At 39.4% G+C, this 16,780-nt stretch overlaps 1 protein-coding gene across 2 annotated transcripts in view; it reads left to right on the plus strand.

The window, feature by feature from the left end:
• LOC134795990 (facilitated trehalose transporter Tret1-like) overlaps nucleotides 1-15,050 on the plus strand; it is a 33,769-nt gene extending 18,719 nt beyond the window's left edge. Inside the window, exons 3-7 of one of the 2 annotated variants that reach the window (XM_063767888.1) lie at nucleotides 5,068-5,203; nucleotides 8,471-8,679; nucleotides 9,011-9,277; nucleotides 12,426-12,647; nucleotides 14,344-15,047. In XM_063767888.1, the coding sequence (XP_063623958.1) occupies nucleotides 5,068-5,203; nucleotides 8,471-8,679; nucleotides 9,011-9,277; nucleotides 12,426-12,647; nucleotides 14,344-14,874 (1,365 nt within the window). In that variant the 3' untranslated portion in view covers nucleotides 14,875-15,047. Of the gene's footprint in view, nucleotides 1-5,067; nucleotides 5,204-8,470; nucleotides 8,680-9,010; nucleotides 9,278-12,425; nucleotides 12,648-14,343 lie in introns of both variants that reach the window. The other variant, XM_063767887.1, reaches the window with a different exon arrangement.
• The last annotated feature ends 1,730 nt before the right edge of the window (nucleotides 15,051-16,780 follow it).

Here is a 16,780-nt window from a genome sequence, read left to right on the forward strand (position 1 = left end):
ACATATTCGCTAACGTCTTCGTAACTATCTCGTTCGCACTAATAGGATGCCAGCACGACCCATAGAAAGTAAGTTACGCACACGCTAGCGAATATGTCAGTGTAAGACTTATGGTAAGGCTACTGAGGAATCGGGAAATGGCGGTTGAAAGGTTGGTGGTTCAGGGTCGAGGGGTTCCGTGATCAGGGGTTAATGTGCTGTGAGGTTGAGTGATCGGGGGGTTGAGGGATTGGGTCAGTGGCGGGGCGGAGGATGGATTTTGTGTTTGTGTAGTGACAGGAATAATTTCGAATTTAGTGATACGCATTATTATGCTTTTCATTCATGCGTCACACGTCACTCATAAGCTTTTAACAATGCCTTAAAACGAAAAATTTAAAAATAAAAACTTTTAGAAAAAAAAGAAAACCGACTTCAAAAAGGATGAAATAAAATATTATCCGTTTTTAAGTATATGCGTTACCAACTGATATGTTTGAAGTCGGTGCCACGACAAATAGTAACAATACCGGTCAAAAATAATCAGGTTTATGTCTATAATTCACATTAGAACTTTACTAATATTATAATGGTGAAAGTAATTCTGTCTGTCTCTTTGTCACCTTTTTGGCTAAACAACTGCCATGTAAACTGGTGAAATTTGCCATGCAGGTAAAAAGTTAAAGCCCTGTAGATGGTCCTTGGATTGTTTTATATTTTGAAATCAAGTTTTCTGGATAAGAGGCGGGAAATAACTCAGTCCCAATCCCACACCAGAGTACTATGGACAGTTCGAAAATTAGTAAAAATTGCTCTTTAAAAAACATATCGGCAATCGCATTGGTTTTATACTAGTACCGACAAACATGGTACGGACTGCGCCAAGGTGGCTTGACGGTGTGTTCTTAGGTATCTACAGAAAGTATGATCATTGCTGTCATGTGGTGTAAGGTAGGTAATCCAACGTACATACACACATACATTCTTACACGTACATTCTTATCGAATCACCCTAAAATCATGGTATGCTTCAAATTTGGCTTGGCACCGACTTCAAACATATCAGTTGGTAACGCATATACTTAAAAACGGATAATATTTTATTTCATCCTTTTTTAAGTCGGTTTTCTTTTTTTTTGTAAAAGTTTTTATTTTAATGGCATATATAGTGACCATAAATATCATTCCTATGTTACACACAAGTTTCCACAACTACTTTAAAATTGATGATAGAAACAAAAATTGTCTCAGAAAAAATATAGTTAGGCTTCACCATAGATTTCCAAACACATTGTGCTAGTTATATCTCTCTTCTCTCTTCTTAATCGTTCCCCCATTGCTGAGGATCGTGACTCCACTTGCGTTTTATGAATTGCCTCCAACTGTTTCGGTCTGTGGCTCGATGGAGGGCGGTGGTATTTAACAGGTAGCTCCAGCTGTTCGGAGATCTGGTCCGACCATCTCTTTGGACTTCGTCCTCTAGGTCTTTTACCTTCGACCTTTCCCGTCACCACTAGTTTTTCTAAATTGTTGGCCCCTCTTCGTGCGATATGGCCAAAGTAGGTAACAACACGGTGTAGACATAGGTATAGAGGACAGACGTTGGGTGTTCTCCATTCTGAGTTTTTTGAGGACCGAGGCGTTTGTGCGGTGGACTAGTTATATAAGACAGGTATTTTATATATACTTAGCAATTTCAACGCTATGAAATTTTGTTCAGTATGACCCTCTCGGAGTATGAGTTCAAAAAACTTGTCTGTCTAGCTAGGTACCTCCTATGCTATGCTATAGCCATTATTTGTTTTGTGTTCGTGATAATTTATTTAAGTTTAGTAGCGTTTCAATAATCTTCAATTTATACAGCAATGATAGCCCGTATATGTGTTATGTGTCACATTAACTAGGCCCAAGCTTATTATTTAAGATGGAATAAACCATAAAAATCTACTATTCACTTCGTGCCTGCTACTTGTATCAATCATCTCAATTGTAACAAACAACCATAACTAAGTGCCTACTTGCACCTTCTTCATTCAGAAATCAATATTCATTTAAACTCATAAAAATATTAGATGGGTAATGCAGGTCAATTTATGTGTCATCGAGAGAACAAATCACACCGCGATGAAAATACTTCTTTCAACTTTTCTAAGGTTATTTACATAAAGGTAAAAAACACACGGATTTTTGAGAATAAAGTTGTCACCGGAAATTTTGCTAGGGGCAGAATCTGATTATGAAACCTTTTCATCATCTTTCTCGCGTTGTCTCGGCTTTCTTTTCCACGGCTCATGGGAGCCTAGAGTCCGCTTGGCAACTAATCGCAGAAATTAACAAGACACTTAAGGCACTAGGATTTACGAAAGCGTTCTTCTGCCATCTGACATCTGACCTTCGATGGTCTTGCCTTATATCGATTATCGTCTCTTAAATTCCATTTTAGTTAATTCTAGGCGAGTCGGCCGTTTCTCTTAATTGTAACCATTTGTGATTAATCAACTTGTTGTTATTGTTTACAAACAATGTACTTACCAGTGGCGGTACTTTCATACAAGCCCAAAAGCCGGGCTTGCCTTAGTTGCCTTACCGAAATTACGTAGTGATAAGATCAATAATCAATATAGATTATTTTAAAACCACGCGCCAAATGAACCCGTATTATTAAATTCAAGCCAAAGCGCGCGGACCGCGGCGCCAGCGTGTTGCAAATTTTTGCCGTGGTGGCGCCTCGTCCGCGCGAAAGAAATCAGGCGTAGGATGTTCTAGCTATCCTGCTCGCACTCGTCGGCTTGCAACCGGGCTTGCTTTTTCGTCCCGCTCTAGGCGCTCTTAGCCTACAAACCGCCATAGAACGATGTAACTATTTGTTGGTATGTATAGCAATTTTATAAGGCGATTTAAGCCTGGATTTTGGTGTGAAGTTAGCTGCATAGTTCGCACGGGCACGCGTTTACTTCAAGTGTATTATTATTTAGTCGAGTCGAAAGTAACGAAAGCTCAATTTATTTAAGTGAATTTGTATTAAGTAGTGAATGTGGATTTGTTCGTTTGTTGTGACGTTTATAAGTGTTAACAATTGATGAAGTTGTTCCTTGTGACGGTATGAGATGCGTCCACGTATTACTCAACGAAGGCAAGGTAAAATCGTTTAACTTTGTAGAAAAACGGGATATCATGTCCGCGCCAAAACCAACACCCGACTTGTGTATTCTCAGATAAGTCAGTCGCATTAAGAGAAAATTTTGTACGGCCGTTTACAAAACACAAGGATTGTTGGTTTACTCCAATTAAGGCGTAATTAGAGTGACAGAGAAAGAAGCATGCAATTTGCAAACTTCAGTGTTCGCGGTAGGCCCTCTGATATGTTTGTAAAATTCTATCTAGTAGTTATAGTAGTACCTAGTATGCCCTGTGCGCTATGATAGCTCGCCGCGATACGCTAGGCTAGCAAATTCATTTGAGTCCAAATAGTGAGATTGGACATTTATTACGAAAACATATCTTTCGGCTTGCCTTACTCCGAAACCCTAGGCACGCCACTGGTACTTACTAATAATTAAGCATTTGTAAGGTCAATGATGAATTTATCAGCGAATATAGGTACCTACCAATACCTATTTCGTACGTCAAAATTAAGTTTTACACTTTACGAATATCCACTCAGGCTGTCTTCATTTTGAGAAACTAAATGGGCCCACTGATTAACAGTCCGCCGGACGGTATCGGCCTGTCAGTTAGAACAAAATTTTGACAGTTCCGAAGAACTGGCAGACCGATACCGTCCGACGGACTGTTAATCAGTGGGCCCCTTAATAGAAGAAGCACAAACAAGCTTGTTAACCGCGGTTTGCCGCCCACTTTTTTCACTGCACTAAACCCGAAACTCATTATTTGCAACTCACGTCCAAAATAAAGACGAATACAGCATGTCATTAAGTCACATGACATACAAAATACCTACGGTGAGATCATTGTAAAGTAGGTGCAACCATGTTAGGTGCAAGACGCTCTTTGATTGTTTATCTCCACACGTCCATTATCAAATCATCAGTGTTAAACGTTTCGCCTGTCTTAACCCTGTTAATGGCTATGGCTAAGTACACAAGGCGGACGTCTCAGTTGGCAAACACCATTTGATCCCAATTAACTAGATTGCTTCCTCGTGTCTCGCTAACAAAAGACATAACATGACGACTACCTACATGCGAACTGAGTCTAATTACAGCTACATATAGGTATCTAAAGGTTGTCATTATCCTGCAGTAAATTTACCCACGGCTTGGTGACAATGGCCTTTATCTAGTCTAATTTGCATTTTTTTTTTGTAATGTAAAATAAGTAATCAAGACGGTTTCTAGTCTCTAAGAAGCCTTATTCACTTAAATTTTGGTCATACATTTCGCTATACTTGTGTTGTGTGTCTCCCCGCTTGCTACAAACGTATACAAACCACGAAGTAAGTTCATGATCAAATTTACTTTTCGTCAAATACTGTGCCAGCTCTCAAGCATAAGTTCATATTGCAATACATGTCGTAATATTCAATCATGGACCATGGCAACTTTTAATTAACCACAACCACTAAACCAGCTAAGCAAGTTTATCAAGGAGAAAGCGACAAAAAAAGACGTACTTACCTGACACATTTTGTGTTTATATTTATTTTAGGTACCTACCTAATTTTAAGGATATTCGTTATCGGTTTTTTTTATGCAATCTGCCTGTAGTTTTGAAAAAACTAGGTTCATACTTTTCTAGTAAAGTTTCCAAGAAGTTGGAAAAGTTCTCGGAAAATTTAACAAGCTTCAAAGACGTATCAAAGAACTTTTCATTTAGGAAAAATGGAAAATTTCGTTCCCGATATATACATTTTCGTGTCGCGTCTGCTTATGATTTTTTGTCGATTCGGCTTTTGAATTCTTTTAATAACGGCGGAGCCTTGTGGGTTCGCGATTCGCGATATCTACAGCTCACAGAGCCACTGTTAGAGTCTGTGCGGAAAGAGAAGAGTCGTGAAATGTAGGGGAGCCCATATATTCTACGACTCTTCTCTTTCCGCACAGACCCTAAAGGTGTATATTGTTGCAGTGCCTCGTGACGTGTGCCGTTTTAATTCTGGCCGCGGGGGCGGGACATCCCATCGGGTTCTCCGCCGTCGCGCTCCCGCAGCTCAGAAACGAGACTTCCAACATGAGGATAGACGAAGATATGGGATCGTGGATCGGTAAGCATGGATATGGAAACAGCCTATATGGTGCTTTTTTTAGACCTGCAATATTTTACGATGCGAATATATAGGTCATACTGAAATTACTGAACAACTTTTAGACTTTTAATATGGGACCAACCCAAAATCGCGAAATAAAAATTGACTCTCCCATAGAAAATTTCAACATCAGACCAGCCAAAATGTATGAAACAGCCAAATGTTTTTCGTAATTTTCGGGTTGGTCTCGCAGTAAAAGTTGCTCAGTATGACTTATATATTCACATCGTAAAGTATACTGGTATCTTCCTCAACATACCTATTAATTTAATCCAGTGTTATAGGCAATCTATACGTAATTATAATATCTAATATTACGTAATAACATCAACATCAGATTATTCTAGCGTATTACAGTTGCTATAACAGGATTAAGCAATAGGCTGATAATCTTATCGTTGATCTGATTTATCTTGGAGATTTGTCTACTAATATTTGTTAAGATTAACACATTCAACACCAAGAACCCGACTGTCGGGTACACTGTTCGTAGCGACTACGCGCTACATACGACGAAACCGTGGCTACGCGCTACGAGCGTAACCCGTAGCACTTAGTGGTATTGAATGTGTTAATTATGAGGTAACAGTACGAAGAGTGATGTCACACAGGCAGCGCGTTTTTTGTATGGGCCGTTTTTACCTGGAGTTCACGCGCCCGCCATCTTTTGTTTTGGTATTGATTGATATTAGCAGGTTTATTAGAAACATTTAAAATTCACAGGAAAAAAATCATGCATGCATGATTAATTGATTATGCATTTTAGGTAAAGCAAACGAGCGTCTAAGAAGGAAAACATTTTTCCTATTATTTTCCTATGGGTTGGTATGGTACGTCCTGACGATTCGAAAATCGACGAATATTATGCTCTAGCTATCAAGGTACTTAATAGGCAAATTCGAACGGTCACTGAAATCAGAATGATATAATTAGAAATATTTAGTTATCGTGCGTCTCGCCCGTGCCCATACATGTACGGACAAGTACGAGCGAAATGCACGATAACAGAACGACATCAGTTAGATGTCAATCTGATATCATTCTACGTTCGAATTGACCTGTAAGTAAAAAAAAAGAACTTGCGATACGCTAAACTAAACTAATTATATATTAAATGAGTTGATATGACAGTTTCGTATTTAAGTATAATTACCTCTAGGTATTATATCATCTGTGCTATTAATAACTGTAGTTTGAGAACTCCGTCGCGCCATCGCACGATGACACTGCAAGAAATCGTTAAGTATCTACATAACGAATTACGTCAGCGTTTAGGAAAAATTTGGCAAACAACAATTACCTACCTATTCCCGAATTAACTAGTTTTTATATTGCTCTACTATTCTTGTGCATAATAACTACAGTCATAGTTAGATACAAGAATACAGATTCACCTTTTTAGGGTTCCGTACCTCAAAAGGAAAAAACGGAACCCTTATAGGATCACTCGTGCGTCTGTCTGTCTGTCCGTCTGTCACTGCCTATTTTCTCGGAAACTACTGGACCAATTAGGTTGTAATTTGGTACACATATGTAATAACCTATTAGAAATGTGCAGTCAAGCGTGAGTCGGACTTATGTACGTTTTTTTCAATTACATACATACATTAAGGTGAAATACTGAAAACACGTGTAGGTAGGTACCTACCTATAAATAACCATTAGGTACTATAGATATCATAAATTGCACGCCTGTTCGAAGCAGTCAGTAAGGAATTTAATAAAGCTAGGTTATGAATTCTAGGGAGCAATTCAAACTTACATTGGTACATCAAACTACTTACTTACTTACTCCTCTGGCGCAGCGATCCAAAGTGTGTCTTGGCCTCCAACACGACTGCTCGCCACTGATCCCGGTCCTGTGCCGTTTCTCGCCAGTTCTCAATCCGTAGCTCGCGCAGATCAGCGTCCACCACATCCGCCCATCGATACCTAGGTCGGCCGACCGGGCGGCGTCCTATCGGTTTTCCCTCAAACGCTCTTTTCACCGCCCGATCACCTTCCATTCGCTCAAGATGGCCGAGCCACCGAAGCCTTTGCGCCTTTGTCAAACCAATGATGTTTGGTTCAGCAGCTAGTTCTTCAACTTCGGACTTTGGTACATCAAAATGATATCTAAATTGATCTCAGTCGCCCGTGCGTCTCGCTTGCGCCAATAAATGTCGCTTATATGTAATAATATTTATAACTATTTTATACGCTTAGTAACGAAATTATGAGTTCCTGAAAACCGATATCATAGAGACTGACTCATGTCATGGAGTGAACTTAAACTTTGAATCGGATAGATAAGTATTTGACTGCATACTTAATGCATATTTGTTACCCGACAACGCTACGCAAAGGAGGTAAACGTGTTTATCAGTATATATTTAGGAATGTATGTTTGTTCTTTTGTGACACTCTACTCTAGAGATAGAACGCGTGTAAATTACACCATATTACGACATTAGATCAGTCTATTTTATAGAAAAAAAAACCTATTAAATGATTGATGCTGACATTTAAAAGAAGCTGAAACCATCTACTCTTGGAATAATCAAACGATTAAATTAAAATTATTCTTTGACATGATAATTCTGTCATTACAGTTATGGCTGCACGAGTCGTCTCGTGACTAGTTAGCATTTACCTAGAGCGCGTTGTCATTTGTGGATGGATGCGATTATTTGCCGCTCCGGATATGGCCGGGCATTAGTTGACAAAGGTAAAAATATGCCGTTTTTTGCTACAATGGCAAACTACATCATCGTTCAGCTCCCTCCCATTATGATCTCTCTTACACACCGAATTTGAAATGAGTACGCTGTAAATGCTGTAATGACAACTAAAACCAAACAACTTAGCAATTGTTTTATTTCACAATCCACACTCATCATCAGCAGACCACGAGTTTTAAATCGCTAAATCAGCTCTATAGTTTTGATTGTTTTGAAGCCTCGTTGGAACACAAAACACAAACATACCTACACCATAAACCGCTAAAATAATAACCCTTCGGCCTTCCCGAAGGCGGGACAAAAGAGATGAAAGCTACATCCTTACATAGCGAAGTTGAAGTCGGCGCGTTGTACGTAGTGACGTGATTGTAAATGGACTAATTCCACGCCGCTATACGAGCTTCCAACTCGTTCAAATATTTTTGCAGTATTGTTGAAATTCCAAGTTAAGGATTAATATTTGTTTATAAGGCTTTTGTTCTCTGAAAACAACATTTTTTTTCAGCCAGCATTCACTCCGCCGCCACGCCCCTTGGTTCAATGGTCTCCGGTCCCATAATGGAGTTCATCGGTCGGAAGCGCACGCTACAAAGCTGCACTCTACCCCTCATCATAGGGTGGATCATTATAGGCACGTCCATACACAACGGCATGCTGCTGTTCGGAAGAGTGCTCTGTGGCTTCGCTGTTGGAGTCATGGCAGCGCCTTCACAGGTAAGATGCATTTTATAGTAGCTTACGAGTCATAATGCTTCAGAAATCTACACATTTCCTCATACGGCCCATTTGCAACGGCATGCAGTTGTTCACAGGATGTTCTTGGATTTCGAGTTCAGCGTTATTAGAATAGGTTATTAACAACACATTTTATCCTTATCCTTTTAAGATTTCCCATACTTATGTACCTAACTTTACTTGGTTAGAACGAGTTTTTAGGTAGGTCTTCTCTTACGGAGCCCATGTCAAATTTATGACAACTTTAAAGCTAAAGGTGTTTACAACTGCGAAAAGTATCTTATATATTGCTTTCATGCATTGTTCTCAGGTTTACTTGGGCGAAATAGCCGAACCGCGGCTGCGAGGCCTGCTGATCGGAGCGCCATTCGTGGCGTACTCCTTGGGCGTTCTCTACGTTTACGCCCTGGGCGGGGTACTAACATGGCGGTCCGTCGCTCTGCTGTCAATAGTGCTCCCAGGGTTAGCAGTTGTGGCGCTCTGCTTTTCACCTGAGAGCCCTACGTGGCTGGCCAGGCAGGGCCGGTTCCACGATGCCATGGCTGCGATGGCTCGCCTGCGCGGGGATCCTGATATTGTAAGTCCTTTTTGGAATCATTTCATGCTGAACTCAACTAATAACTAAAGCTCACTTAATTACTTAATTGTTGTCTCAATATTCAAAACATTTTAGCGTCCCACACAAGAGATCACTATCGTTCTCCACTCCGCTAGCCAATTATACCTAGTAATTTAAATCTACGGAAATGTGCCAATTCTTCTTGAGAAGAAATTAGACAAAACAAAAGAAGTATACCGACTGAGTAATTTGTCCGATCTATTTAACCCTTTACCAGGCTAAGGGATATATATTTCCCACACACGGGACTTCAAACATGTGTTCTATTTTCGATGAGTAAGACTGACATATGATTGTCATTTTTGAAATGTCAGCCTGGTAAAGAGTTAAAATATTAATTGGCATTATTCTGCCTTATGTGGACTCGTAACTTTAAATAAGTATGTATATTCGCTGCTAACTTGTTTATGGTACTGCGGTTTCAAATAAAGCGACCACTACATTATACTTATGCCTTGTTTAGCCTTTCAAGAAGGTTCTCAAAGAATGGTTTAACTGCGATACTAACAATACTTGCATCGTTATGTGTAAATAGTGTTGTGTTACTTGTTATAGTTAATATCCTTTCAACCACACTTTACGGCTTTGACATTGTAAGTACCTATTGATCCAACTTCCTCACATTGGAGGTACCTACAAATTGTTCCTTTCTATAAAAGGTAGGTAGTACCTACTATTATATTTTGTCGAGCAAGTCAATAACGCAAATAGAATGGAGTCAATTAGAAAAACTACCTAAGTAAAAGTAACACACTTCAATTTTGTTTATTGCACCACAAAATAATCCTTTCAATATCTAAGTTAGGTCACAAAGGTCACAAAGACGTAGGTAAAAACTACACAATGATTAACTTCTATGAAATAACCTAATACAACATAAAACACTCGTTAGTATAATACTAACATATTCATGTGGACTCGCCAGCGATGTGGTCGATGTAAAGAATACTAAAGAATGCCCTTTAACTTCGAACTGTATGTACTACCCATTTGTAGAAGTAGGTAACGGCCAAAGACAATGGTTCTACAGTTGGTAGGTTTGTACTTTACAATATCACAGTTAGCAATAGCAACATGATGTAGCTGGATGTAGGTGACTTTATGTAGGTAATTTGCATTTAACATTTAGTTTAACAGTTATCCTTATATTTAGCGGTAGGTACCAACTTACATTTGCTTATATTTACCTTATGGCTAAGGTCAATTGAATTCACATCTATATTTACCGTGAGATTTATTATTAAAGTACCTACGCACACAATTTTGGGTAGGTGGCTACCTAGTACTCTTTCCTCGCCATTACGTATTAAGTAACTCAACTGTCGCCTGCGGAATTTCCGGACCGATACGACCTTCAAACCTTCAAGAGCGTCCTCCCATCTTAAAATCGGCAACGTACTTACAACCCCTCTTGTGTCCATGGGCGGCGGTAATCGCTTACCATCAGGCGATCCGTCTGCTCTTTTGCCTCCTATATCATTAAAAAAACTACCCATCTCGTTTTCTGCACACACATTATTTGAAATATCACATGCATTAATTTAGAAAGACGGGCTTTCCGGGCACGTGTCAAAATCCCTTACATAATTCAGCAGGCACGTTCATAATATTCCATTGTTTGTCATGTGATCCCATCGACCGGTACAAATGGTTGTAATGAGCTCAACAACACGACAATCACAATTGATGTTTCGTTTCTCGAACGTACGTTGATGCAACCTCACTGACACAAACGCACTTGTATTTTAATCACTATAGTGCTTGTGATTCACAGAGATCTGTTGTTCCCTATCTTTGATAACTTGAGCATAAATATGCCTATTAACTTCTCGTTTATATACCTAAGGTATTTAGGTACATCGTAGAATCAAAGTCAATTTATAGCTCATATGACCTGTTTCAAAACATTAAACAAACAGTCCACTTAAGTATTTACAGTTCACATGCGCACTTATTTTTTGAACTCGATTTTTCTGATTACTTCACCTGCCTAGGTACTCTAGGTTTTCAGGGACGATATTAACGAATTGTCATGACAACCCATACAAAACAACAACCCACGCATTAGTCTAATCTAATAGGGTTAAGCATGTAGGTACCCCCTGTAGTACCAGTGATAGCAACTATTAGATACCTAATTGAATTCATAGTCACGATTGTTCATCTACGATTATCATCAAATGAAATTAACTAACAATTAGGTGAAAAAATCTTCTAAGTATTTAGTTTAGCGCTTCGCATTGTTAGTATTTAATGCTAAACCGAACTCCAAAATAAAATATGATCACGCCATCATGAACTGAAACAAACGTCCACTGAAACGAATTAGTTCGTCACAGCGTATCATCTTCCGACTGTTAGCCAATGTTATAAGAATATCTCATAGGTATTTAGTCAAGATGTTGCATTGCATTCGTTTGAAGAAAAGTATACTTAGGTACCTAACTCGTGACTCAAAAATCTAGAAGCGTATTCAAATTTTTGTTTCTATTAAAGAAATTTGAATTTATTGCTTTGACCGTTGGCGTCATACCAAGTGTACCAACACATTTTAAATATATCTTACTCTATAGTCAATTAAACGGGTTTAAATTAAAGTATTTTATGTCCCGTATATAAAGGCCTGCTTGTAGATTGTCTTAACTTTTCGGAAATACTCGCATCCGAAAATCCGGGACATAAAATTCCGGATGTTCCGTCGACTTGGCAACCAACCTATTTAGGCACCACCACTTTTTTTTCACGTGTTACAGACGTTACGTGACGTGACGCGACTGAGCCTAACGCAATAAGGAGTCGGCAAATAATTAATTCATTCACTGAGTACGTAAAATAACCTTCAACTTGACAACTCGCATAAAAATGACGTAATGAATGCAATGATAATGAATCTGTCTGCTCAGCTGTGATCTTCAAAATAAGAGCCATTATTTACCTGTACTTTAGCGGCCCGCCGTAAATAAAAGCCGGTAAAATTGAAAACAATAGTTTTTATCTTTTGTTTATAATCGGATTAATAATAATGCTCTGTTCCAATTAAACATGATTTAAATTTTATTGGAGTTGAGTCACTAGTTGAGTTTGTAAATTAACTACTTTTTTTCAGGCTCAGCGCGAACTCCACGAGCTGATATCGGCTCGGGAGAAGGAAAAGGCGAGGGGAGAGCACAGCATAAGATTCTTCGCGACTGTGACCCGCGCGCCGGTGCTGAAACCGCTACTGCTGATCAACTTATTCAACATGCTGCAGATTCTGTCCGGCAGCTATGTGGTCATATTCTACGCGGTGGACATGGTCAGGGACTCGGGCGGTGCGCTCGATCCTCAAGTGAGTAAGACTAGATGACGTGTGACGTGACGTTTGAGTAGCGTTTTTTACAATCTACGCTCCGGCCAACATCACTTGTCGCGCGCAAAATATAATTATTATGATTGCTAGGTATTAGGCACTGACTGAACACGTGAGGCAAATCAAAACGAATAGGTTTGCACGTTGAATATTACAAAGAGAAGGCCTAACAAAAAGCGAGCGGAGTTCGCAATATACTCGTACTTACATCTTTGATTCGTCGCTTTCTAATAGGGTGGCTAAAAAATAACTGAATTCCCGTTGCCAGGGAGGTTTTGGGATTATACTGAGCAACTTTTACTATGGGACCAACCCCGAAATCGTTAAAAAAATTTGGCTGTCTCATACTTTTTGGCTGGTCCATTTTCTATGGGAGGGTAAATTTTATTTTCCCGATTTCGGGGTTGGCCCCATATTAAAAGTTGCTCAGTATAATCCCAAAACCTCTCTGGCAACGGGAGTGCAGTTATTTTTTAGCCACCGTGTAAACTGTATAAGTAAATACGTGCGACGTGGACCGATGCCTTGTCCAGTAAATATTAATACAATACCCTGCTACTCCATGTATCAATGTCAATGGCATTCTGAAAATGTTTGGGTCAGTCAGACGTCCCGTCATTTATCATACTTCGACTGTATCGAGGCATATCGCGACCTTTAAAAATATCAAGTCATTCGCACGTTTTGCGTCAGGCAGACATCAGCTGATATCGATGTTGCAAGCTAGCACAAACGTGTCTAGCACATGTTTTCATCATTTAATCGAGAGTTAAACACGGCGATTGACGCATAAAGAAGTGCAAAATATTGCGTATTTTAGGGTTCCGTACCCAAAGGGTAAAACGGGACCCTATTACTAAGACTCCGCTGTCCGTCCGTCCATCCGTCCGTCCGTCTGTCACCAGGCTGTATCTCACGAACCGTGATAGCTAGACAGTTGAAATTTTCACAGATGATGTATTTCTGTTGCCGCTATAACAACAAATACTAAAAACAGAATAAAATAAAGATTTAAGTGGGGCTCCCATACAACAAACGTGATTTTTGACCGAAGTTAAGCAACGTCGGGCGGGGTCAGTACTTGGATGGGTGACCGTTTTTTTTTGCCGTTTTTTTTTTGCATTATGGTACGGAACCCTTCGTGCGCGAGTCCGACTCGCACTTGCCCGGTTTTTTATTGGTAGGTAGGAATTTCATTGTAGAGAAATAGTCAAATAGACAGATGCGTTCCCCATTATTGGCACGAAATCTACTCAGTATAGTTTATAAATAAAATCAGCTCTTACGTTACAAGTGCAAAGAAATTAGACATGACTTCGCTTCAGCGGGTACAAAGCAAAATATTAAAGTATCGCCAATCATGACATTACTTAAAACTCTTAATAGTAATGTCATAACTAGAGCTAGTGTCTGGTCCGTATAAGATATTATGTCTGGTGTCTCAACCGCTACGCCGTACACACCTGTTACAACTTCCGATCAAGACTTAATATGTTTTATTTATTTAAATTTTATTTACTCTAATACAGGGTAATTCCGAAAGACAAAAAAAATGGCGGATGACTCCGAAAGGGGTCTCTAATTACAACGGAATCTGAATGTTTTTTAAATTATTTTCAAGCTTATCCGACTTCCTAAATTGCCCGAATACCCCTTAACCAATTATTTTCCGCAGGTGACCGCCAACGCGAGCGCCCTGGTCCGCCTCTGCGTCACCATCGTCGCGTGCGCGCTGCTCATGCGCCTGACCCGGCGCGTGCTCGTCATGATCTCGGGCGTCGGCACCGCCGTCTGCACCCTCTCCCTCACCTACGTCCTGTCACAGGGAGCCGCCGGCTACGCCGCACCCATCCTCATACTATCCTACGTCGGCTTCAACACCTTAGGCTTTTTCCTTCTCCCGGGCCTAATGATAGGCGAACTTCTCCCTACCAAAGTACGCGGCCTATGCGGCGGCTACATATTCTGTCTCTTCAACGCAGTCCTATTCGGATTCACTAAACTTTACCCGGTCATGAAAGACAAGATTGGCATGACGGGTGTCTTCGGACTTTTTGGCGCGTCGTCATCCCTCGCTACTGTAGCGCTATTCCTTTTACTACCAGAGACGAAGGGCAAGTCTCTGTTGCAAATAGAACAGTATTATCAGAAACCTAACCTATTGTGGGTGACGAGGAAAAAAGCCACGAATAACCAAGAGGTTTGAATTGCAGTAGATTAATTGTAGTGTGAAATGTACTTAAGTGAAACTTTGGACCACTGACAATGAAAATATGTATTTTTATTTTTACAAGCATTTTAACTAGGTATGCTGGGAGCACTAATATTTTTTTATTGACACACAAATTACACAGTCATATGTATCAAAGGCACCTAATATTTATTTTGATCCATATTAGTAAGGGGCTGTCCATAAATTACGTCATCGATTTTTGACGAATTTTGACCCCCCCCCTATAATCATCCAAAAATCATGCTTCAAATGACCCCATTTCCTCCTACTTCATGCTACCGTCATCCGATGTCCAGACCCCCTCCCCCCCTAATTTGAAATGACGTAATTTATGAATAGCCCCTAAGGAACGGAATATATATTTAATGAAATCCTCAACTTTACTAGAAGCTGATCTCTGAATGCTGGTTTTAAAATATCATCAATTCATCATACAATGTCTAACCACATAGTATGTTCATACAATAAATAGGTACTTAACTACTACCTGATACATGTATGTGTATAATATCGTGCATTTTTAACTTGTATAGGTATTTTATGAAACAGAAATATTTTGATAACCATATAACCTTGTTAGTTTTATATACAAAGCAAGGCAGCCACTTTGTATCTTATAATATATAATACGACTCTCGGGACGGGGAGATACATTGCCTTTTACATTATAATACGTAGGTAATTTAAACTCGAATAATAAATTATGCGCTGTTTTGTGATATGATGTAGTTAATTTTATAGCACGTCTCAGATTTCAAGTTTATGGTATTACTTATTCGACTATTTTGACATTTATTCCATAAACAATGGTAATATTTTAAATGAATCTAATTTGCATCTTGTAATTTGCAATCTTAACACATTCATTGCCAACCACGCAAACAAGACATCCGCGGCAGGCCACAACAATTTCGTCATATAAAACTGTAGTACCACGATCCCGACTATCGGGTCGTCCGGCCTGGGAACGGAATCATAAAATACCCGATAGTCGGGTTTTCGGCACTGAATGTGTTGAATTGCATCGGAACCGCAACAACATATTTTCAATAGCTGTATAATGTTAATAACTATTAATTCATATATCAAGGAAGTACGCTATTATGTACAGTCAGCTGACAGTAATTTCCAACCCTACATAGCTACACACAAACATATACCAGCATCAATGGACGTTTAGCGTTAGTTTTTTTTTGTATTTTTAAGCGTGACGCCGAAGGCCGTGTGCAGTGCTGCACTACGTTTCCTCATTGCGAGATTTTTTATCTGTGATTTAACCTGAATTGTTGTTTGTTAAACAATTTAATGATATAGGCTGCTATATTGTCGCTTAACTGTTTAATGTTGTATGTATATTTATATATTCTATACTTGTTGATTGTGAATGCATTTGAACTTTTATACTCTACGTCAAATGAAAAATAATAAAACTTGCAAGAAATATTAGTTATATTTTCGATAAATCTCTGCGCTCATTGACTTTCTCGGGCGCGGTTATAATTTATAATTATTATCCGTCCTTGGGGTGCAAAAGGTTAAAATGGCCCAGGCCGCGTAGCCAAGATGCCAATCGCTTACGCTCCGTAGCGATCGAAACGCAACTGTCACTGTCGCGCTAATATGGGAAGAGCGATAGAGAGATATAATGCTTTTCGTTGTCGAAGCGATAGCGTTCGTAACCTTGGCTAGGCCGGCAGTTATATAGATCGACAAAAAAAATCTAAAACGGCGACTACCATACCATGATCCGACTAACATGTTTATGTCGGTAAAATCCTTGTTATATATGTATATGTCAAAACCTCAAAAATATTTACACCGAAATTAGTATAACGGTTGAGTATTAGTATAGAGTATTGATGTACGTTTGGCAAAAATC

The sequence above is a fragment of the Cydia splendana genome, chromosome 13 (genome assembly GCF_910591565.1).
Source record: "Cydia splendana chromosome 13, ilCydSple1.2, whole genome shotgun sequence".
Taxonomy (NCBI): Eukaryota; Metazoa; Arthropoda; class Insecta; order Lepidoptera; family Tortricidae; genus Cydia; species Cydia splendana.